The sequence below is a fragment of the Dermacentor silvarum genome, chromosome 4, assembly GCF_013339745.2.
Source record: "Dermacentor silvarum isolate Dsil-2018 chromosome 4, BIME_Dsil_1.4, whole genome shotgun sequence".
Lineage (NCBI taxonomy): Eukaryota > Metazoa > Arthropoda > Arachnida > Ixodida > Ixodidae > Dermacentor > Dermacentor silvarum.
Genome location: NC_051157.2, coordinates 104,716,562 through 104,740,234, shown reverse-complemented (window position 1 = coordinate 104,740,234; position 23,673 = coordinate 104,716,562). Strand labels below are relative to the sequence as shown.

Sequence of the window (23,673 nt, the reverse complement as noted above, 5' to 3'; positions counted from 1 at the left end):
GGGGGTTAATTGTAGGAGTCATTATTAGGAAGGTATACCGGCCGAATACTGCACCAGGGAGGACAATTCCTGTTCTGGCGAGGAAGTGACTTTGATGAAGCTTAGTGGGTCTTCCTAATTTGGCTGCACCTTGACTAGTACAGCCCCACTAGCTCTCGGCGATTTTTTTTTGCCGGTGTCAGGTGCAACTCCATGCCTGAAAATGTAGTCTATACATAATATTTTGAATCAATTAACAATTTGATTGAGTCGCATTGTCATACAAACCTAACGTACCGTATTTTCGCGCGTATAACCCACCCTTGCTTGCGCGTATAACCCACCCACCCTGGCTATAACCCATCCGCACCCCTAACTTCGAACTCCACGAAAAGAAAAAAAAATAACCTCGCGTATAACCCGCACGCATATCTGAAAAAAAAAAATGAGGACTAGGAAGTTACAACTACACGCAGTCATCATTTCGTTTTCAAAACACATTTATTTCAAAATGACCGCCGCAACGTTGTCAGTGCTGCCGTCCGATTCACTGCTGCCATCCGAGGCTTCATCCCCGCTTTCAAAGACGTAATCGTCTTCGGAACCATCTCGCAGCAGCTCTGTGGCCGATTTCTTCAGCAGCGGCAACGATCTTCAGTTTCTCTTTCACTGTAAAAGACTGCCAGCGAGACACACTCGTAATGCCTAAACAAGGCTGGCCAACTGTGCAAACTGGGCTTACAAGAAACGGCACCTGACTCATGCGAAAAGCGTGCGAAAAGCATCTAACCAGACTATGGATGTGGTTCTGGCTATAACCTGTGTTGGCCTCTTATTGGCTTAACACACGTCGATGCCGATAGGCATGCGAACAACGCGGACTCTGCACGGTAGGCCGCGCGTTGCCGTGAAGCCGACCCCCACCCCCTCCCTTCGTGAATCTTCGCGGATAACCCGCACTCCCACTTTTAAAGAAATTTTTTCCAATTTTTTGGTGCGGGTTATATGCGTGAAAATACGATATGTACAGTTCCGCGCGCCATGCATTCTTTATGCAGTTGATTCTACTGCATACGCAGATTCGACATGCGGTATTCCGTCTCTATATGTGGACGCAGAGCGGACTTAATTCTTTGTTGGGACAAAAGCACATCACGCTAGTCTTTTACTGCACCGTTCGAAGACGAAAGCGCGTCCTGGACGTCTGCGGTTTCGTTGCCGCGAATAAAACCAAGAACATTTGTATTGTCTGGTGTGAAATAAAGCTTTCGTGCCTTTCTCGCCATCATATATAATGACTTCAATTGTGCAGGTCGCTGCCCTGGCTTGACGAGGAAGCCCGCAACGAAGCAGCTGTCATAGTACGGACCACACAGTTCGAGCCTTGGACATCTGAGTTTCTCATTGACACCGCAGGTTGGCCGTCGCTTCCACCTCTCAGCCCAAGACACAAGAATAAAGTCCAGGCGAGCTCACAAGAACCTGCTCATTTTTTCACAACTGCGCCAGGGAAGACGGACCTTTCCAAGGCTCAGAGGTAAGGCATACAGATAGGGAGTACCAAGTAACTGTTCTCCTTCGGATTTGGGCATTGAGAAGCCGTTGTTTCGGCCTTGATGCGTTGTTATTGCAACCTGTTAACGACTTTCAGGTTCAGTAACTTACACGACCGAGTGATCAACAGTGGGTAAACAAGGGAAGCGTCAGCCTGGAGCCAATATATCGCAGGAATATTGACTGAAGACTTGCCTCAAGACAGGGGCGTAGCCAGAAATTTTTTTCAGGGGGGGGGGGGTCACCGGCCCGACCGGGGGGGGGGGGGTGGGGTAAGCTTCTGCTTTCCTCTACGTCACGTGATCGATAATAAATATCGGCAGTTTAAGCAGGCTCTATACATGTATATCAAAGACATGGGACCCCCCCCCCCCCCCCCTCGCGTGTGCGTGTGCTTGTGAACAAATTCAGTAAAAAGTAAAGTAAGCTCAGTAAATACAGTAAGTACGACAGGTACAGTGGGCGTTTGGAGCAGCGGTCTCTCATCGCGCCACTGAATGGACCAGTCTTCGAAAACGCATCATTGAGACGACCCGTGCGATCGGAGAAGACATCAGTAATTGTTAATTTTCGCTAAGCGTAGATAGCGTCGTCCTCGTCGGGGAGAAGTGCATTTCACAAGTCAAGGACGACTATACGCGTGAAAATGCACGTGTTACCAGGCTGTATATTGTTGCGTCCCGAATCGGCCGGGCGCATTCTTTGATTGTTTCCCATCGAGGCAGGCCCTTTCATGAGCGTCGCCGAGACGGCGACAGTGCCAGACACCGACGAGACAGGCAAACAAGCGCCCCAACTAGGCAGTGCGCATTCTTTAGGTGCTTCCCCCGATGCCACCCCCTTCATCAGCCGCCGCCTACTTGTCGACGCGGCGCGACACCAGCTGGGACGCGATGACAAAGAAGCTCACGAAGCTTGCCCCCCTTCGTTAGACGCGGAGATTAGTGCAAAGGCCATTCTCCTGACCCGGGCAAGCTGACCGTCGGAGGGCAAGAAACAGGTCACCGACTTTCGTAGAAGGAGTGTCAACCCCCTGTTTCCGGATTGCCTCGTCCTTGCTTCGAAGGTGCAACATTGGAGGCGGAGTTCAGCGAACAAGACGGCCCGTCTGATTGGCCGCATCAAGGTCATCTGATTCCCTAGTCGGGTCAACTAGGGAAGACCGATGTTTTATAAGGAGACACCTTGCGGGCAGTGGTGTGTCCTGACCTGTTCTGATATGTGCTCAGACATGTAGTGAGCTGAGACTTTCAAAGTGCTCTCCCATGGAGTGGGCTTCCATATTTGGAGCCACTGTAAATATGTAGAATAAACCCTTTTTTCTCTCGCTCTTACTCCCGGACGTACTCATCCCTTTGGCTAAAGATCACCGGCCTTTGGCTAAAGGATCGCCGGCCTAAACGCTACCCGAGTCTCAACAAACTGGCAGCAGCGGCGGAATAATCTCCGTCCATAACAACTGGATGGCAGCTATGGGATGAATCCTAACCCCGAGCCGCGAGCAACTGGATGACCACGGTGAGATCGACCCTTCAGTCAACGCCAGTCGCCGGCATCTCGTTCGCGACCAACTGGATGGCCGTGGTGAGAGGGACGCTGCAGCCAACGCCAATCGCCGGCAACTAATTCACGAGCGACTGGATGACAGCGGCAAGATGGAGCCTGCAGCCAACGCCAATCGCCAACTGGTTCGCGAGCGGCTGGATGAACGCAGCACATCATGACTGCACGGTACAGGGTGAGTGCCTGGCTTTGCGCTTGAGTCATCGGATCTTTTAGCCTAGACTTTCTAAAAACCGATGAAGCGTGTACAACTGCCCATTTGATACTGTGGTTGTTGCGCATCCAAGCAGAAAGCAGCTTTCAGCATAGACCTGAACCAGCTACTTAAGCCAGACCTCATACTTGTGTGGGAGTAATTGGGAAGTGGAGAGCTACCGTAATTCTTATCAATTAAAGGCGGCCCAGGGTTTACGTCTCCTTTCAATTGATTCGATGCGGTGGAGCAGTTCTTGGGGACTTGGTGCTACTTCTGTGTGTAGGCGTTTGGTTTTTGCTATATTTTCCAGGCTTCAAATTCTCTTGGGAAAACAGAATTGAACCGCTGGTAGTTTTTTTACTTGCATTGCAATTTGTGCGGGTTTCGCAGCAAGTATTGTGGAATAGCTGAGCCAAAGCCTAAAGTAGTGACCATGGACCTCATGAGTTTGACGAGAGCTAGCTTGTTGCGGTTGTGTGAAGAACTCGACGTAGAAATAGAGGATGATAAATCAAAATCCGAAATTAGAGCAATTTTAGAAAGCAACAGTGATCAGGAATACTTTGAATACTTCGGCAACTCAATTCTAAAAGAGCAGGAACAGGAAGCAATTGAGAATGAGGAGGAGTTGAAAAGACAGGATTGGATTAGGCAACAACACGAAGAGATAGAAGCTCTCAGTCAGGAGGTTGAAAGATTGGAACAGGGTTTTGAAGTGGAGGAACAGAAATGTCAGGCACCCGTAAAAGTAGAGCACGGAAAGTGCAAACAAGTAGCACGCACGGTTCTACCGATGGTAGAAAGCAAGGCTGATGCCCGTGATCCTTATGGTACGTTCACAGGTGTGGACAGATCCGTAGACCGTGGCGTAGCTGTTGAGGAGACCGTTAATGGCGACCGTATTGTGCGCGACGAGATACTGTGCCAATGGAATACTAGAGAAGCAGCTAGGCCAGCTGTGGACGATTTGGCACAGTTATCCCGGGAGTACGTCGCGAAGGTAGCTCTTGCAGAAGCCCTAAGTGGCCCCCAATCGTCAGACAAGAGCACCTGTGCAGAGTCCAATCGGTCAGGAAAGTGCGCTAAAGCACACTGTAGGCAGGGCAGTGCAGTTGTGGACAACTCCCAGGAATACGAGCTCTGTTTCGCAAAAGATAATAGCTGCATTGTCCCTGAGTGTTTGAAGCTCTCCGCCAGTCGAGATTGCATTGAAAGGAATGATTTACCCGCAAATCATTCAGACTGTGCGGCTGAGATAGAAATAGTGACCGATGAAATAAGTGCCGGTCAGCACGAGATTCAAGCGGAAGGCTTGAGAATGAGCACTAGTAAACGTGCTCGGATGAAACGGCGTCGCAAGGTCAGGAATGCGGCAGACAGGGCAACGCGGCCGAATAAAGGCGCTAAACCCCGTGGGGAGCGCAGTCAAAGAGTTCGAACGGCGCGTTTGTTCCTGGAAATGTTTTCAGACAGATCGCGTCCGAACCGCCGAAGGACGAAGAAAGGAAAACGCCGTTCGGCGCGAAAGTTGACAAAGGCTAAGGTGGCTCCCCCTCTTTGGGTTCTTTTCGAGGTGTGTTAGGCGTGACACAGGAGAGCGAGCCGGTACGGCGACGCGAGTCGGTCACGCGCGGCAGCGAAGTCGTCGCACGGCGCTCAGAAGGCATGATGCCTGTTTGTACAATGTCGAGGGTGGGCAGTGAGGAGATTAACCTACATGCCCTTCGTACAACCTCGTTGACAAGACAGGCTCTCAGACCGCGCCCGCCTCGAGTACGGCTTAAAGATATGGCGCCACCATAGGCTACTCGAACTCAAAAGCGACTCAGGTTTTGCGGAAACATCATTTTGTTTGTTGGTTTCTGTATTTTAATGTTTGGTTAAACGTTTTAAGATCTCCGGAATAGAGATCATTTCGATTTCCACGTTTTGAGCATTGTTTAAATTGTTTGTTTTAGAAGCTCACTGATGTATGTTTGAAACTTAGTTTTTTCGACATTTCTTCTTTTTCTAAGCAGATGGTCTTTATTTTTGTACGTGAGATACCCTTGCAGTGTCAGGTCCAGGCTATTTGTTTGAAGCCTGTAGTGACACGCTTGATTCTCAGTTTACTTTTCGGTAGTGTTAGCGCGTAATTTACGCAAAATCTTTTTGTTGTTGTTTCTTTAGTGTATGTCCTTTGTGGACTGGAGAAAGAAATTGTTAGTGCGTGAGTCGCACTTATTACTTGTGAATTTTGTCCGCAAAGTTAAAGCGACTCTGACAGTACATTCATGATGCTAATGTGGCTCTGAGTGGCCCTAGTACGTGCGATACTAGCGGATGCAAGACTGTTTATTGCGTTTGTGCTGCGTATGATATTTAATTTATCATTTATTTAGAGCATTTTCGAATATTTTACCTTTGCTCTCTGCAGCACGACGATCTAGTTTTGGTGAACGCAGAGGTTCATGAGAGCTCGCTTTGGCGGCACAAAATTTTGGGTCCAAATTAAGGCCAAACCCCATAAGCGCGAAAATGCGCGCGACAGCGACGAGCGACGCGACGTAGATCGCCTTCGCGCAAGCTGTCGCTTGCACGGGCAAACCCCATTCGCGCGACTGCTTCAGCGAGCGATCTCCATTGTTGCTGGCTAGAGGGCGTCTACTCGTACTAAATGTGGCGCGTTGACAGCGGTATGCAGTGTAAAATAATATGTTTTGTTGCACAGTAATACATAAAATTTTTTATCATTGTCCTGCAGTATTTTTTTTATATGCAAGTGCATAAACATTACTTTATTTGCTCGCTGTGTGCACGTGACTCGGGCGTAGAGGAGGAGAGGAGGTCATGGCAATCGACGAAAACCGTGCGTGGAGATAACCGGCAGTACGTCACTGATGTACATCCTGTTCCGGTGTTTTACTATTGGCTGCTTGAGCACAGCTCTTCCGGGCGACGGGCGACGGATTTCAAATTTGAGAAACCGAGCGACCGCGCGATTTCGACCACGCGACACGTCGCGCGAACGGCCTGTTTCGTCGCTCATACCGTCGCTCGTCGCTGTCGCGTGCATTTTCGCGCATATGGGGTTTGGCCTTTATTGGGACGAGCGAGGCCTGGTGGATTTAAATGGATTTCAGGCGCTTGCACACCGTGCGGCACTTGGTCACTGGGAATGACTCTTCCGTATCGGATATTGCGAGAAGGTTGCACAATCCTTATCTAATTTCAATATTGTGGGCTTCAGCGAAGGTTTAGTGATTTGATGGCTGCTTTGGTGCTATTATTAGATAAGGGCAGGCGCGTTGATTTGCTCGCTAGACCCGATGGCTCTCGGTGCGAGCACGGCGCTTTCCTGTGCCCTGTGGTCGTGTGTGTGCTTGTGTATTCCCAGGGAGAAGGCCACAGAGAGGTTGCTGCTAAGACCTCATGCTCGAGTGTGTCATCGGCCATCATTTCAAGAGGAAACCCCGAGCTCTCGACCGACCACCGACGCTTCGGGCAACCTGACAGCTGGTCACCCTCAGGTCGGATCTTCCGGCGGCGGAGGAGTCTGTTGCGTCCCGAATCGGCCGGGCGCATTCTTTGATTGTTTCCCATCGAGGCAGGCCCTTTCATGAGCGTCGCCGAGACGGCGACAGTGCCAGACACCGACGAGACAGGCAAACAAGCGCCCCAACTAGGCAGTGCGCATTCTTTAGGTGCTTCCCCCGATGCCACCCCCTTCATCAGCCGCCGCCTACTTGTCGACGCGGCGCGACACCAGCTGGGACGCGATGACAAAGAAGCTCACGAAGCTTGCCCCCCTTCGTTAGACGCGGAGATTAGTGCAAAGGCCATTCTCCTGACCCGGGCAAGCTGACCGTCGGAGGGCAAGAAACAGGTCACCGACTTTCGTAGAAGGAGTGTCAACCCCCTGTTTCCGGATTGCCTCGTCCTTGCTTCGAAGGTGCAACATTGGAGGCGGAGTTCAGCGAACAAGACGGCCCGTCTGATTGGCCGCATCAAGGTCATCTGATTCCCTAGTCGGGTCAACTAGGGAAGACCGATGTTTTATAAGGAGACACCTTGCGGGCAGTGGTGTGTCCTGACCTGTTCTGATATGTGCTCAGACATGTAGTGAGCTGAGACTTTCAAAGTGCTCTCCCATGGAGTGGGCTTCCATATTTGGAGCCACTGTAAATATGTAGAATAAACCCTTTTTTCTCTCGCTCTTACTCCCGGACGTACTCATCCCTTTGGCTAAAGATCACCGGCCTTTGGCTAAAGGATCGCCGGCCTAAACGCTACCCGAGTCTCAACAAACTGGCAGCAGCGGCGGAATAATCTCCGTCCATAACAATATACCTACTCCTATAGCAATAGCTTGTTCGCTGCGTCTTTGCGCTAGAAAACTTAAATACGCGCAAAAACGCGTAAGGCTTTTTTTTTTTTTTCGAAGCTTTCGTCGCCCTGCTCCCTCATACGAGAGGGTTGCATTTCCTGCGGCGAGTGCGTGGGCCACTGTGTCTTCCGCTGTGTGCGAGCGTGCAGCCGTCATTTGCCTTTACGTCAACAGATTCAGAATTGTACAGAATATTTCACCGCACAGCATAGATATCGCATGAGTACGCATTTTAAGTAGTGCGTGCAACTCATTTCTGCTTCACTTACGCCGGTGCAAACAGGAAGCGACCTTGTACTTCACAGAATCTCGACTGATTGGTGTACTAGTGATGCAGGAATGAACTCCGGTCTTGTTCAGTGCATAGTGCACATAATCAATTTCTCAGGACGTGTGAACTCCGACGAGAACTGTCAGCGCCTGCAACAAGAGTTTACTTACGCTGTACTGCACACAGCAGTAATTCATGCTTTTCGGCTGTCTGTTTCGTGCATTCTGCTGCGAGTCGGTGGAATTTCACTGCTGTCATCAACCCCTTCGTATGCACATTGCTGGTTTGGGATTCCGCAACAAAACAGCAACTACCAGCCTTCCGTAATTGCTGGTTTGGGATTCAACAACACAACAGTAATTACCAGCCTTCCGTAGGGGTGCAATCGCAAACAAGAGACGTTTCTCGCGCAGACTATAGATCCTGCGCGAGCGCGGCCTAACCGGCACCTGAAGGGAAGCGGCGGAAATGTATACCGGATATTTCGACCACCTGGGGTCTTTAACGTGCACCTAAATCTAAGTAAACGGGCCTCGAGCGTTTTCGCCATCATCTAAAATGCAGCTGCCGCATTTGTTGCTTCATTTGTTGCGCATTTGTTGCTTCAGAATGCGGCCGCCACATTCTCACCCAAAACTTCACAGAGTGTCAAAGCCTTGACAAACACCGTGACAGTTTTTTCCATATGCAGACATGACTCGCTGTAAATTACCAACCCAAACGGAAGCGCCCAGGAATGAAATTGTGATAGTAGCACGGGTTTCATGAATTAAGTCAGCGCGAAGCGACGAGAACAAAGGTTGGGTACGGGGGGGGGGGGGGGGGGAGGGAGGGGTTGAACCCCCCAACCCCCCTGGCTTTAACCAGGGGGGGTTGGGGGGGGTTAACCAACCCCCCCTGACCTTTAAAATACATTTGTAAGGTGATTTGACTTGAAACAACTTCCCTTTCCTTAAGGCTTGTCTAAGGCTTGTGTAAGTGGATTCGTTTTCAGACTTCTCTTAAAGGGCCCCTAAACCACCTCCGATGTTTTAACATTTCAAGTAAACAGGCGCATCGAGTTCAGACTGCCGTCACGATCAACGATGCCAAACGCGGCAGCGGTACGCGTCGCGGGTGTGCCACAAAATAAAATTAAAAAAAAAAAAAAAACAATGCCGTGCTCCTCTCTGCATGGGCTTTTCCGGTATCCCCAGTGGTCGTCCTGACGTCACCAGGGTGCATCTGATGATGTCAATGGGGGCGACGATGTCGATTTGTCGAGCAAGAACCTACGACTTCCGGTTAGTCTGCTAGCAGGTACGCGCGCTTCCCGCTCTTGCTCGCTTGTGCGCCCTTGCGAATCGGTAATTACAGCCCGCAATGCAAGTGCAAAATCGGTCGCGTTCCAACACAGTCGTGCTTAGCGGTCTTATAAGCTGCGCGGAGAGTGCCACAGTGTTGGCCTTGCTAGACGTGCGCGCAACACAGGTTCCATAGCGGCACGCTTCGCGTGAGCACGGGCCGGCATGGCTGCAACAGCGGGTAGCCGAGAAGCGCGCCGTCGCGGCTAAGGCCCGTCCACGTTACCGGCACGGTTACTCGCCGCACGCCGTTTGTCATTCGCGGGTCGCCGTTTGATGGCCGTTCAAGTTTGTCTCGCTAACGGTGAGATTTCCTTGTCGTGGAGAGGGTGAGACCGGGACCCATTTGTGCGGTAGCCTCACCGCCGCTGATTGCTCGACGGCGCCGATATGGTCGCTAGGCCTTCTCCGGTTCACTTCAAAGCTAAAGCGGCCGGCGCTTCGGAATGCATTACCGACGCTCACAAGCCGCAATATTTTCTTAGCGTTGTTGTCGCTTTCGCAATAGTTGTACACAAGGAAGAAAATATACTTATATTAGCGGCGCCGTCGGCTGAGATGCGAGCACAGCCAAGCCGGTCATCTGCCGTCGGTAGCCATGCACTGCAGCTGAGCTCGACAAGTATCGGAGCTCTCGTTCGTGTTTAACGTTTGACAGTGGATATCGTTCTTCATAAAATGTACAAGTTACGCACTACTTTATCTAGCGGAAATTATTTTGCTTGGAACAGAAGCTGTAGCCGATGTTTGCGTCGCCGGTGGAGGAGTCGCGTAGCTTCGCGGTCGTCGATTGGCCCGTCGGTCGTGCGGTGAACGGTGCGCAGGCCGAGCTGCAGTCTACGTTGGACACCTCTCGCACGGCCGACGTTCTACAGGTTCTACGGCACTGGAGGCCGCTTCCGCCGTCTGTACGTTCGCCGCTGGCGTGGACGTGCCTTAATCGGAAGTGGACAGTGTTTCGAAAAGCGCGTTGAGGATGACGTATGTCACGTGACATTTGGAGGAGCACTCGGCGAGGAGGAGAGGCCAGCCGGCGAAGGCAGCGTATCGAAGGAAAGAGCGAAACGAGCGAGGGCCGTGTTTCGATCATCAAACGCGTGTAACTCCGCAATTACGGCACCATTTCGAAAAATTCTTGCGGTTACGTATTCTTTGTAGACTCGTGTACAACTGCATGCACCCCAACTAAATTTTGACCTCTGGATGATTTACGCTTCAAGAGTGAATGAATAAATACAAGACAGTGATAGTGTTTTAGTAATCAGGAAAATTCGACCTCAAGCCACCTCCTGAATTGTAATGACAATGTGAACATAGCACCGAAGGTACACGTTGGACTGGTGGGGCTGGAGGCGTGGGGCGGTTTTCCTCCCGTTGGTGCGCCACTGTCATGTGCTATTGTGATTCATATTTGTCTGTTGACTATATTGCTAATAATTATTATTGATCAATTAGCTTCTCAAATATTCAGAGCAAAATTGTCAATTATAAAATTGTATGCCATCATGAAAAAAATAACGAGCCGTTTCACTCGGTGATGGTGGGTGACCAGTGGAGCTGTTTAGCACACGACAAAGACATGACACAGCATTTTGAGCAAAGGTACGAACACATTTATTGTCTTGATCAGTGGTCATTATTTGTCTTGATCGGGGGACATTCGGTGTTTGCGGCCCGCCGGCGCCAATTGCACTCTAGCATCTGTTCTCGCCGTCGCTCTTTATAGGCAGCGTTGCTCCCTGGACTCCGGACTATACGCGGCCTCCAAATTACGACGACAGAAGAGAAGTGAAATTCAAAATGGAGAACGGCAACTTGTCTTTCTAGGTTTGTTTATATACCGCCACCACGGGAGAGCGGAAGGAAAGGAAACTAGATACGAAAACGTTTGGAAGTCGACAAAGAGAGGGCGGTGCGAACGTAGACATAGGCGAAGCGGGTCGCACTGCGGAAAATCTTTGAGAAACCTTTTATTGCGATAGCAATTATATGGACACTTCAAGCGGATTTCTGCCGTCGGCGTCACCGTCGTCGTCGACATCGCCGTAAGGTTCCGTATAAAGTCCAAGGGCGATAAAATCGTCGCCCCGCGCTGTATGTGCGAGTGAAAGCGCGCGGGAGACGCGCGCTATCACGGATAGCGAACGCACGGCGGAGAGCAAACGCCACTTCCGTTGCTCGAAAGGCTGTGGGGGTATGAGAGGGAGGGAGGGGGGTGACGCTGTGATGCGGCACCAAGTGAGTATCTTGCAACTAGGCGCAAGGGGAACTGGTCAATCAATCTCCCACGCGAAAGAAAGCGGGAAGGCAGCGCGGGAGGGAGGCGGGGGCAGCTTCTACTCTGCCAACAACTGCGCTTGTACTTCGCGCCAGTGCGGGCTGTCGCGCGCACCGTATCTTGAAAGCAATCTTCACACGGCTCCGACCTTTGTATGCGCTTTGCATTCGCTGCGCTTGCTGCGCTTACCGCCAGCGTTTTGACAGTGGTTGTCTGCGGTCATCGAGTGTGATCTATTCATGTTTGCTTGTGCGCGCTCACACCACGCTTGTTAATTCAGTTAGTAAGCGAATGTGTCCAAGTTTGTGCAGCTGATAAAACTACTATTTCTACTCCGAATAGCTCTCTACTAATTTGCTATTTCGGGCGAAACTGCGACATTTTTTATTGCATAGCAATTATATGGACAATCAAAGCGGATTTCTGTCGTCGGCGTCGCCGTGAGGTTCCGTATGACGTCTAATGGTGATGAAATCGTCGCCGCGCGCCGTATGCTGTATGTGCGAGTGAAAGCGCGCGAGGGATGCGCGCTTCCACGGGGAGCGAACGCACGGCGGAGAGCAAACGCGCGTTCTGTGCCGTGCGCCCTGAAGGACTGCAGAAATAAGCGTCCCTTTCCTCCTTTACAATCACCATATATATATACAGCAAACGCGACTTCTTCCGTCACTCGAAAGGCTGTGAGGGGACGGGAGGCAGGGAGGGGAGGCGACGTTTAGCTGCGGCACCAAATGCGTAATTATATAAAAAACGTTGCGAGGCGAGAAGGTAGTAAACACTTCCGACGCTGCTCGACGAGTGTTCAGTTCTGATCTCGTCGAGAACCTCCGAGCCGCCCCCAGAGGCACCGGCAACAGTCACCAACTCCGCGGGACATTTACATTTTCCGAAGCTGCTACGTTGTGAAGGCGAGTTCTGATCTTGATAATGTCCTTAGCATCCACGAACGGGTGAAGGCCTAGTATGTTCGACGCCTTGCAGGGAACATTATTCATGGTCAGTGTAGCAATATAATTTCCAAAGCTTCGTGCTTATAAAGACCTGAGCGACGCGTCTTCGCTCACTTCCATCTCCTGAGCGGGCAGAGGTTCAGGCTTCCTACTCTGAGCCAACAGAACTGGCCCATGCGCTGGTTTTCTTTCACCAGCTAACATTTCAGATGAGGCGTCAGTTCTTTCTTCGTGTTTTGACAATGTGTTTCTAGGCGTAATTATGCTTGATGGAGACTTGTCCAGACAAGCAATTGGCATGAAGTTCCCAAACTCGCTGCAATGGTAAGACAAGATCTTCATTCTGGCGGGTGTCCATTCGCAGAACGCAGATATGCATGATTGTGTGACGGTTGACTTGTACCTCGGAAATCGATGGTCCTTGAAGAGTGCAGCCGATTTTTGTATTGGTGGCGATTAAAGCATTGTTGTGAGGATCCCAACTGATCTCACTGAAAAAAGTCGTAATTTTCCATAGTTGGTCGGATCCGATCAGGAGGCTCACTCCGGGCTCGCAGGTGACGCTTGGGAAAATAACCGTGTCTGCCAATGGTTTGCCATCTGCTACAATGGTTTGCAGAAAGTTGTTCGTTTCGGCGCTCCTATCATCTAATCGCAGATAAACCGAATGACAACAGCTTCCGTGTTGATTCAGAAGCGTAACGCTGCGGACCTTTGCACGTCGAGTGTGTTGGGATCGAGCTTGTCCGAACGTACTGATGACCAAATCCATCTCCCTAATCGAAGGTAGCTTAAGCTTCTTGCAGACGTCTCTCGCAGAATAGTTATCTGGCTACCATTGTCTAAAACACCGGGGACGTAACAAAAGTGCGTCGAAGTCGTCAGCCAGGCACGGAACGTCTGAAGAATCCCCACAGCGAGTCGAGGCGTTGTACCGTTCGTTTCAACGTGTATGGCAACAGTTGGTGTGTTTTTTCGATGCTACGTAAATTGAGCTCTTGGTAACATCAGGGTTCCACATCGTCGAAGCACGACGCTTGCATGCGGTACACTGGATCTCTACGACAGCAGTCACGCACAAGGTGTCCCTTTGTCGTGCACCTGAAGCACCGACAATCTTTGCTTAGCACACTGCGTTTGTCTTCGATGCTTACGTCACTGGTGCATCTCCTTTGCTCCTTAGCAGAACAAAAGAAGCAAGGCTCTGCTAAAACTTCTGCTTTGTTGTGAACCACCCTTGCAGCAGGAGTCAACGACATGTTGAAGCTCCGCCTGTGTTGAAGACGTGTTTAGTTCATCCTTGGTGTCCTAGTCTGAGCGAACTTCTCCCTACATTGAAATTCTACATGAAGAAATTTCAGCAGGTGCTCTCACTCCTGTTCAAATGTGTCCTCACTGTTGCGAGTGCCTGCCGACGGGGTAGTGGACTCCATGCTCTCGCGCTTGAAGCGTATGATGAAGCGCTGACCCCAAGGTTTGCGAGTCCACTTCGGTTCAGTTGAATCTCGTCCAACAACTTCAAAGTGCATCGCTGTAGCTTGATTCCGTAACTTGAATTCCGGAGACCGCTGGAGCAACAGCTTCGTCCAGAAACGAAACCAAGTAATGGAAGCGATCCCTGTCAGACAGCCTCGGGCTTTCGGGAACAGAATGCAGAAACATATCCCAGAACGGCTGCCATGGAGGGATCGTTCCGTCGAAACGCACATGTTCTAACTTCGGTAACCTGGCGCCAAACTCTCGTTGTGAACGTGTCGTGTCTGTTGAGGAAGCAGCCGGTTGCTTCCCGTCAGCTGTGGTCGGTGGGTGAGATGTCGGAGGCAAGGACGAAACCTTGAGCAGGTCGATATTGTGCTCGAGCAAAGTCATACCGCTGGTAGCAGCATCCTCATATTCCCTGGCGGAATCATAATCTGCTGTGGCTTGCTCGTCGTTCATCAATGCTTCCAACTCGATGTTGAAACCGGACAACTACAACTTCGTCGCTTTCAACCTGTGTTAGACACGGCCCGCCGAGCGGCGGCTGCCGCTTCTTCGTGCTCTTGTGCCTCGTGGTCCTTCTGGACAAAGGGTGCTTCACCGGCGAGCGTGCAGCTGCGGAATGCCATCCACACTTCATCGTCTTTTCGACGCCAAAGAGCTGGAAACGAAACCAGAGTCACTTCAAGATAATTGACAAGCGATTATGTGTCACGTATTCACCTGTTCGATGACTCAGAGCTGACGAACGATACAAGTTCTTGCACCGCAAACTGCAATGGGTCATCAGTCATGTGTATCTCTAAATGGCAACCCCATTCTTTGTCTTGTTCACTCGAAGCACCAGCAGCCGCCTCTACAACGACGCGGCCCGACGCAGACTACTGACAGGCAAACAAAGAACCTCCCTTCAGGGTGACCTCAACCGCCGCATTCTTTGTAAACGGCGGTGACAGTCAAGCCTACAAAGAGCCAACGCTAACAATGTCCGCGGAACAGCGTCGACCCTGGTTTCACCTGAAATTGCCTCTTCATTGCATCGACATTAGAGACGGAGTCCGGTGAGGTGGTGCGACGCCATGGGTGGCATTTTGATGACTGTGCTGCAATTTCAATTGGCTGAGAGAAGGACGTTGAATTCCCTGGTGGAGCGAAAGAGGGAAAATAACTGCATAAAAAGCGCAGCGGATGTATGAAAAAGCAATTCCTGAAACTTTTCAAGCCAGCGCACCATTTGCTGTCACCTCATGGTTCCTGTCATGTTTATTTTTCGTGCACTAATGCCAACAAAATTGTGTAATTAACCAGGCTCATTGTTCCTTCGCCAATCGTTAACGCACTTCAGCAGGCAACATCATCTCTAGCCGGAGCGTGTAGGCCGTTTCCGTACACCAACTTGGCAGAGGGAACTACCGCGCGTCCCGAAGGAAACCTGCAACCTCGGAAATCCAACACCGGCGTTGCATGACACGAAGCGCAAAAATGTCTACCTGTGAGGATTTAATGAGTTCGTTTACCTCGTTAATGATCCTCGTGCTTTGCGCTCGGCGAGAAATCCGCTTGTCCTTGATGCTTTCCATGATAGTCTGGCGGCAGAAGGCTCTCCCAGACGAAGCCGCAAGTTGCAAAAGCGCTGGCTGGCTTCCCGGGTCGTTCGCGACCAAAAGTACGATCTGGGAAAACACACTTCTACGAGGTTTACTGGCGCAGAGCGCTAAGCCGTCCAAGCATGGCGAACGCAACCTGCCAAGCCTAATATCCGCATTCTTTCAATTCATACCCCTCGATGCGTCGCGCGAGCCCGGTTTCCAACTATGTTCTCAGTGACCGAACCCTGTTACCTCAGCAAAGCAACCCGATGCACTACCCATTCGACTACGACAACCCAGTGACCCAGGTAGGCGGGAAAACGGTTACATACATACATACATACATACATACATACATACATACATACATACATACATACATACATACATACGTACGTACGTACGTACGTACGTACGTACGTACATACATACATACCTACATACGTACATACATACATACATACATACATACATACATACATACATACATACATACATACATACATACATACATACGTACATACATACGTACATACATACTGCATACATACATACGTACATACATATATGCATACATACATGCATACATACCTACATACATACGTACATGCATACGTACATACATACGTACATACGTACATACATAAAGCCCCGGAAAGTGCATGAAGTACCCTAAAGATGCTACTCGATTCATCTTGTTGTTGCTGTACACACGCGACATTAAAGTTTTTTTTCCAAGCCAGCAAGATGGCCACAAAAGCACGCGATGAGTTCCGCGCGTTTTCGTGTTTTTCGGGCTTTCTTGATGGCTTGGAAAAGAGGTTTATGTAGCACGTATTGAGCAATAGAAAAATGGATCGGGAATTTTTAATGATGGCCTACATTTTTTATTAAGAACTTCGCTGTGATCATAATATTTGAGAATAAATTATTATTAGCTAATTATGCAATCAAGAGAAATAAAAAAAACTAGCCTGACTTGCGCGCGACGGCAAGCGACATTGCCTTTCTTCCGTCAAGCTACGCGGCACTCGCATATTTTAAAATTTTGGCACTAGTTACGTGCGACACCCTCAAAGAAACAATCAAACCAGAACAAGCACAAAAACATGGCCTATATTCAAACGTAGCAGTATGGCTGTTACCTTTAAATTGGAAAAGTGTACTATATACGTTACCGTGATTAGAGTGTGCTCCTTCGCTCTGTGGTAGAACATTCAAATGTCTAAGATATCCTTGCAGGGAGCCAGCCAGCTCGAAAAGAAATGTCCACAATCAAGAACTGACAAGGAAAGGCTCGAGTGGTTCGCGGAGCCGGGAAGTGTTCGCTACGTTCCCTGTGCGCCCGCCGCGTCAAGGTCGTCGGTCCAGAGTACTGCCGACTGACCAGGAGAGTTTCAGCGAGGCCCACCAGGTAGCCCGTGCGTACTTTTCTACGGCCGTCAAGGGATGGATCGAGTCAGCCAGCGACTACAAGAACACTTTCCCGAACTGGCCGCTTGAAGACTCGCTGCTCCACAGGCACCTGTCTGCCGCGCAGTTGGCGCACTACGACTACTGGTGGAACTCGGTATTCTTCCAAATGGGAGCCTTCGCCGAGCCCATTTTCTATCCAGACGCCTCCATGTCCGCGAACTACGGAGGGCTGGGTTTCTTGGTGGCCAAGAACCTCTTCAAGGCCTTCGACTTCAAGGTTAGCCTGTATTTGCGTCCTTATATATATCAAAATGCAATGCGTCACTAAAAAAGACATGAAACTGCCCGCCTAAGGTTAGGGCTGCTAGTTTCTGTCCAATGACTACGTCACGTTTTACACTACGCATCTGGTCCATCTTGTGCTTAGTCGAATACACATGTTTGGTGTTAGTCGCTCTTAAAAAGTAAAGGAACTGCTGCAGGTAGTTCAGGCGCTGCAAAATTATTATGATATTGTGAACGAATATGTAAACGTATTGGCATAATTAATGCGCTGATAGGTAATGTCATGCTGTACAACTCCCAATATTAAGAACGATGATTTCATGTGCAAGTGGTAACACATGATTGAAAAAAAAAGCGAGACACAACGAAAAAAAAGCATTTTAAACCGCATACAGCATCAAACAATAATTTGAAGTCACCGTAAAGAAGAGTGATGTCACACATTTCTTCCTTGCTAAAACATGTTTCCACGAGTGTGATCCCTCACGTCAAAGGGCCGCTAAGAGCGGAATTTTTCGTGCATTCTACGGCGCTAAAACACGAAACCTCAACAATTATACCCCCTTGCCGAAAAAAAGCGCAAATTTGCGGGACAAGTTTGTTCCCGACGTCTCTCAGATGTTCTCGGGGTTCTGGATGCAAAGCGATTTAGTGTTATTTCGGGTAACACGCTTTTCAATTTCAGGGTTTAAGCATCGCGAAGGATTTGACGAACGCGCTGCTCGGCACAGATGCATTGAAACACAAGGGGTACAGTCGAGCTCTCGACCAGTCATATGGGTTGTCATTTGGCTCCGAGGAACAAGCAATGACCAAGAATTGTTAGACAACTGTGAAATATTTCTGCTCACTCTTGTGTCCACTGCTACAAGGATTGTTAGCAAACTGCGAAACACTTCTGCTCGCTCATGTGTCCTTTGTAGCGAGGATTGTTAGACGACTGTGAAAGACTTCTACTCTCTCTTGTGCCCTTCGCAGCGGGGCACCCGACTGGACGCCAAGCGCCTGTTTCGCGACTGGATGTCCCAGTCTAGCCGGCGGTCGTACGAGCATAAGACGGCGTGCGCAGGAGGCGACGACGAAGTGCTGGCTCACGTCGCCGCGCTGGAAATTGCGTTCGCCGCGTTCTTCGATTCGACGGCGGCGGAGCGCAGGAGAAGCGAGGAAGGCCAGCCGGAGCGCCACTTGCTTCCGGGCCAGAGCGAGACCTTGTCTCCCGAGATGCTCTTCTTCCTCGTCTACTGTCGCGCATTGTGCGGCTCACCGCTCGGCTGCGGAGAGGTCTTAAAGCGCGTCAAGCGCTTCGGTCACGCATTTCGGTGTCGCGAGGACTCGCCGATGGCTTCGATGCCCAGCTGCACCTTCTTCGCGAACTGAGTGCTCAGAGCGGTGCGCAGACAGAACTTTGCCGGAAGACCCCAAAGAAAATTATTGTGCTATAGTGTTCTTAACCTTGCTTCATTTCCTTGCGGTATTTGTTTTTTTGTCATAATGTGATCACTTTCGTTCAAGACAGCCCCACATTGATCGGAGACTATTGTTCATACGAATTAGCTTCATTTTAACTCGCGTTTCTGGTGAGCGGTGCACTACGAGTGCATGGAATGGCCGTATCTGCTCCTATTGGCTGTTGGCTCTTGCCACGGAAACTGCTCGCCTGCAAGAGCGAGGACAGTGTTACTTAGATAAATGTATTTGGGAGGCTACTCACCTTTGCTGTCAGCCGATGATATAGTTATTTTTGGTGCATTGGATTACTTTTTGATTATATTTTTGCATGTAATGCTTCTAGCACATTTCTACTGTAATACAGGTGTGTAGGTAACGGAGTGGTGTGTATTTATAAAGCTACAATCTTATGGAAAGTGCATGTATGAATTGTGCAGAATATCAGTTTAAATCGATTCTCACTGCAGTCCTTTCTGTAACTCTTGCCGCAGCTTTTCAAATGTTACGGATGAGGTGAAGATATGATTAGCCAGAAATGCATAGAAATTTGTTTTGACATCTCAATATGCCCATCGAAAAATAAAACGATTATTAGGCTTTAAAATATGCTCTTTCAGAAAACTAGTTGATAAGCTACTGCTAGCTGAGCTCCCTAGCTATGCTCCTTCACTTCCTAGGTCAGCTAGCAGTAGCCTCTCAGCTAGTCCCAAGTCATTAAATAGAATGACCTGGGAAGGCATTAGGTGCTAGAGGCAATGAAAACTCGGATAAAACGCTCATATATTGTATACATCTTTCCTGTCATTTCTTGGAAACTTTACCTTTTGCTCAAGAACTATAACTTTTCGCGTGACAGCACAAATGGCGACGTCGTTTCGTATGCCTCAGGTACATTTTAACGGCAGATTTTTTTTTTTAATTTTGAAGTATGTTCACGCTGCTGTGAAAGACTGGACGCTGTGAAATGGCTTTACGATAGCATCAGTAGCCAGGATAATATTAAAAACGTTAGCTTCGCATCAACATGCCTTTTATTGTGCATGCCTACGGATTTTGGCATATGCTCTTGCTTTAGTACATCACTGCAGCACCGCTTTAGAAGAGTGCGTTGTACTGACGTGACTTGTGCGCCGAATTTCGAAAATTATCGCGTGTGCCTATAATTACTTTAGGTTAGAGCACTGCATGGGCCGATTTTTTCAGCCCGGGCCCGGCCCGGGCCCGTTTTTACGTTGGGCGGCCCGCTCGAGCCCCACCAAAACTTTTATGGCGAGACCCGGGCCCGGCCCGGGCCCGGAAATAATCTACGTTACCCACCCGGCCCGGCCCGCCACCCCTTTACCTTAGGCCCGAGCCCGGCCCGAGCCCGGCGCGAAACCGGCCCGAACCCGGCCCGAGACCGAAAAAGAGATGTTTTTCGGAGTCGAGACGCGCGAGGATAACTTGCTGCACGTTACATGCACACCACCAGAGCCCAGCCCGGGCCCGCGTCAAAATACCCAAGCCCGGCCCGGGCCCGGGTCAAAAAACACATTCCGTGCCCGAGCCCGGCCCGAGCCCGTGAAAAAACTGTCCTACCCGGCCCGGGCCGGCCCGGGCTTTCGGGTAAGCCCGAGCCCGTGCAGTGCTCTACTTTAGGTTTCGCGTCCGATATTTAGCAAGCAATGTAGTTGGTGTCCATTGTCACCGGCAAAGCAAAAAGGGGCAAATAAAATTAAGTGTGGGGACATAGCTGTGTTCGGAGGTACAGCGAGGCGTAGTCGCCAGATTGAGGACATGCATACGAGTACAGGGTGGGTTGCTACAGCGCTTAGTGCAGGAAGTTTTGTTTTACAGCTATATAGCTGCTATGGCCTGAATCCTCCGGTCGTTTTGATGTTTACCGGTGTTTATCGCTGGAGCCCCAGAATGCATTGCCGGTATAAAGAAATAGAGCAACCTTTTATTACGGTTGAAAGAAAACAACTGAAAAATTCCCCGCCCAAGCACTCCGTACAGGCGGTTAATTAGTGAAGCTGAAACGTGCGGCCCCAGTGTTTATCACTGGGCTAATCCCGACGCTTCATTAAAGTCTTTCTCAACTATTCGTTACGACTTTGTGTTAATGAGATTGCAAACACGTTCGGCTGCGACGGAGAAAACGACGTCATTGACGGTATGCCCGCAGCCCGCCGTTGTATTGCCGCTTGCGATTCTTCAAAATTAAATTGCTTCAAAATTAAATCTGTCCGTCACGGTAAGACAAATAATGACTCATACCCCCTTAAGCAATGGCTCATACCCCAGTAAACGCGGCCTCCCCTATTACGAGGACAGAAGTGAAGTGAAATTCTACGCTGGAATGATGAGCGGCAACGGAGCCAACTGTGGAAGACGACGACGAAGACGAACGCATGTGTGCGTGTGTCACAGTACCACCCGGTTAGTGGCCTATCCCCCACAGTGGGTTGTGCCATTGATTGAGGCATCGTCATCGTCATCATCATCAGTGTGTCACAAAAGAGCACGTAATCCAAGCGCGCCGCGGGTCACGCAAGCCAGTGAAAGAACACGCGGGCCCCACGGCAACTTCAACCGAGGGAGAGAGCGCATAAGCCTCAAACAGCCAACGCGACAAACGGAATCTAGACGTCTAAAAACATCGACGAAGTGACGGTAACCGGAGAGACGGAGAGAGCACATGCGCGCGCCGAGGCACCTTCTCACCCGGCGAGTCAAGAAAGAGATTGCTACAGCTTAAGCGTGCGCCAACGGGATGAGTCATCACCCCCCCTCGACGACGCTCCGACGGCGGCGGTCGAAGGTGCTAGAAAAGATTAGAAGATTCCCAGGCTTTGGCCATGCTACGGGAGCATGACTCCGATAGGAAAGTTCGAGAACGCCTGTGACGGCTATATAACCGCCGTGCGAGAATCAGAAGTTCAGACGAGACCGCTCCCGTAAAGAGATGTAACGAGAAGACTGCCCGTCTGCGGAAGGGGATTCCCCGGCAAGCTAGTCAACGAGTTCATCGAGCGTCTGCATTTCCGGAAGAAGTTCCTTTTTCAAGATTTGCCCCGAGTTACGCCGAGATCATCTGACTCGAAGACCAACCCGGGTGAATACGATTAGACACTTAGTGTTCCTTTTCATTTTGTACTTTACGTGTTGGACTCTTAGTGCTTGTCGTTAATTATTTTCGTGTGTTTTGTGAATACCCATCTGATTTGTATTGTGTTGTCTAGTCTAAGTGTGCAAGTGTGTGCGTAACTGCATTGTGTGAAGAATATATTTTGTTGTGTTTTGACAACTCTGGGCTCTGACTCGGTCTTTGGACAGCAACCGGCTTTCGCTGGCGCACCAGAGGGCCCATTCTTAATTGTCTTTCGTGGGATTATTTTCGGAAGCTGATAAGTCGGCTTTGGAATTTGGTGCGGCGTCTGCACCTCGTTCACGGGGTCTGTGACAGCTTGCGTGCGTGTGTGTGTATACATTTTTTTTTAGTTTGGCATTGGCTTTCGTTATATTATTGCCCATTCCTTTTCATCGTTTCTTTTGTGTTGATCGCCCATTGCATATTGTTATATAATTTAATTATTGCTTTTGATGTGTGCGTATACTTAAATATTTGTTTCCCTCCCACAAGTCTGGTCTTCAATGACCGCAGTATTTCCTGAGTAAATAAAATAAATAAATAAGACTTGGAAAATTTAGAAGAACAGACATTTCGTTCCCTACGCTACGAGATCCACCTGCTGATGCTTGTGACAAAAGGCGCTTATTGCATTTCAGCGCGATCTCTTGCTGCAGGCTTTGGGTGATGGCGGCCTTAAGCAAAGCACTTTGTCCTTTTATGTCGACTCTGAGGCTCTTAAGAGACCTGAAATGCGCCTGTATCGTCTCGTGCAGTTGTGAGAGTTCTCCAAGTCATCGCGGCATTGCACCTTGTGAATATCCACCGGACGGCTCATGTGGTCGTTGATAAGTGAAGTCGGCCCCAGCATTTCTTTCAAAAAGTCGATGGCGGTTTTACAGCTCTGTTTTGTAGTCGGCTAGTCTCTGATCACTGCTTTAGCTTTACCTGTCAAATAGCTTCGAAGATACTCCAGCTTGTCGACGTCCGCTAACAAGTTGGTTCTGGTGTAGGGTCTAGTGAAACTGGTCCCCAAATTTTTGTCACTCGGTGAAATCTCCATAGAATTTCTGGAACCCAAGTTTCGGTCGTCTAACCTAGGCGCGTGCCTGACAGACCTCTAACGTCGTAGGTTGAAGTAGTGGTAGCAGTAAGCGCTAGGCGCGTGTCTTCATAATAGTAATCGATTCCTGGTGCGGTCAAACGCTGTCAACCTTTTCCTCTAGGTCCTTATACTCAGCAAATTCTTCATCTGACAATCTAATGTAACCTAATCTAAAATTCTAATCTTAACTATGAAGTTCCGCGAGTGCAGCCTCCTTTTACTGCCACACATTCAATCGTTCAGTCAGAGCATCCGTTGGTGTCGTCGACGTAGTCTCCATGAGGGCTTTCATTTCGCTGATGATCCTTGTAATCGCAGCTCGAATACTGTGCTTGAGTCGATCCATGGCAGGCAGTTTTGAATCGATGTGTCCTGGCAGGATAAAAAAAAATTCCGGGGTTTTACGTGACAGAACTACGATCTGATTATGCGGCACGCCGTAGTGAGGGACTCTGGATTACTTTTGACCACCTGGGGTTCTTTAACGTGCGCCCAGTGCACGGTACATGGGCGTTTTGCATTTCGACGCCATGGAAATGCGGCCGCTGCGACCGGGATTTGATCCCGCAACCTCGTGCTTAGCAGCGCCACGCCAAAGCCACTGAGCAACCACGGTGGCTCTCGTCACAGGGAGGCTCGGGGTTCTGGATGTTGGTTCGTCGATTGGAGGACCCTTGATCTTTCTCCGGGTTTCTTCAGTGGGCTCGCTTTATCCGTAGGAAACCTTCAACGTTGAAT

The 23,673-nt window shown here is 49.8% G+C and overlaps 1 protein-coding gene across 1 annotated transcript in view; it reads left to right on the top strand.

Annotated features, from left to right (window-relative positions):
- LOC119448809 (uncharacterized) overlaps positions 1-18,646 on the top strand; it is a 19,622-nt gene extending 976 nt beyond the window's left edge. The window contains exons 3-5 of the mRNA XM_049666509.1: positions 1,292-1,516; positions 16,811-17,261; positions 18,248-18,646. Of these exons, the coding sequence (XP_049522466.1) occupies positions 1,292-1,516; positions 16,811-17,261; positions 18,248-18,646 (1,075 nt within the window). The remainder of the gene's footprint in view (positions 1-1,291; positions 1,517-16,810; positions 17,262-18,247) is intronic.
- Positions 18,647-23,673: the final 5,027 nt, after the last annotated feature.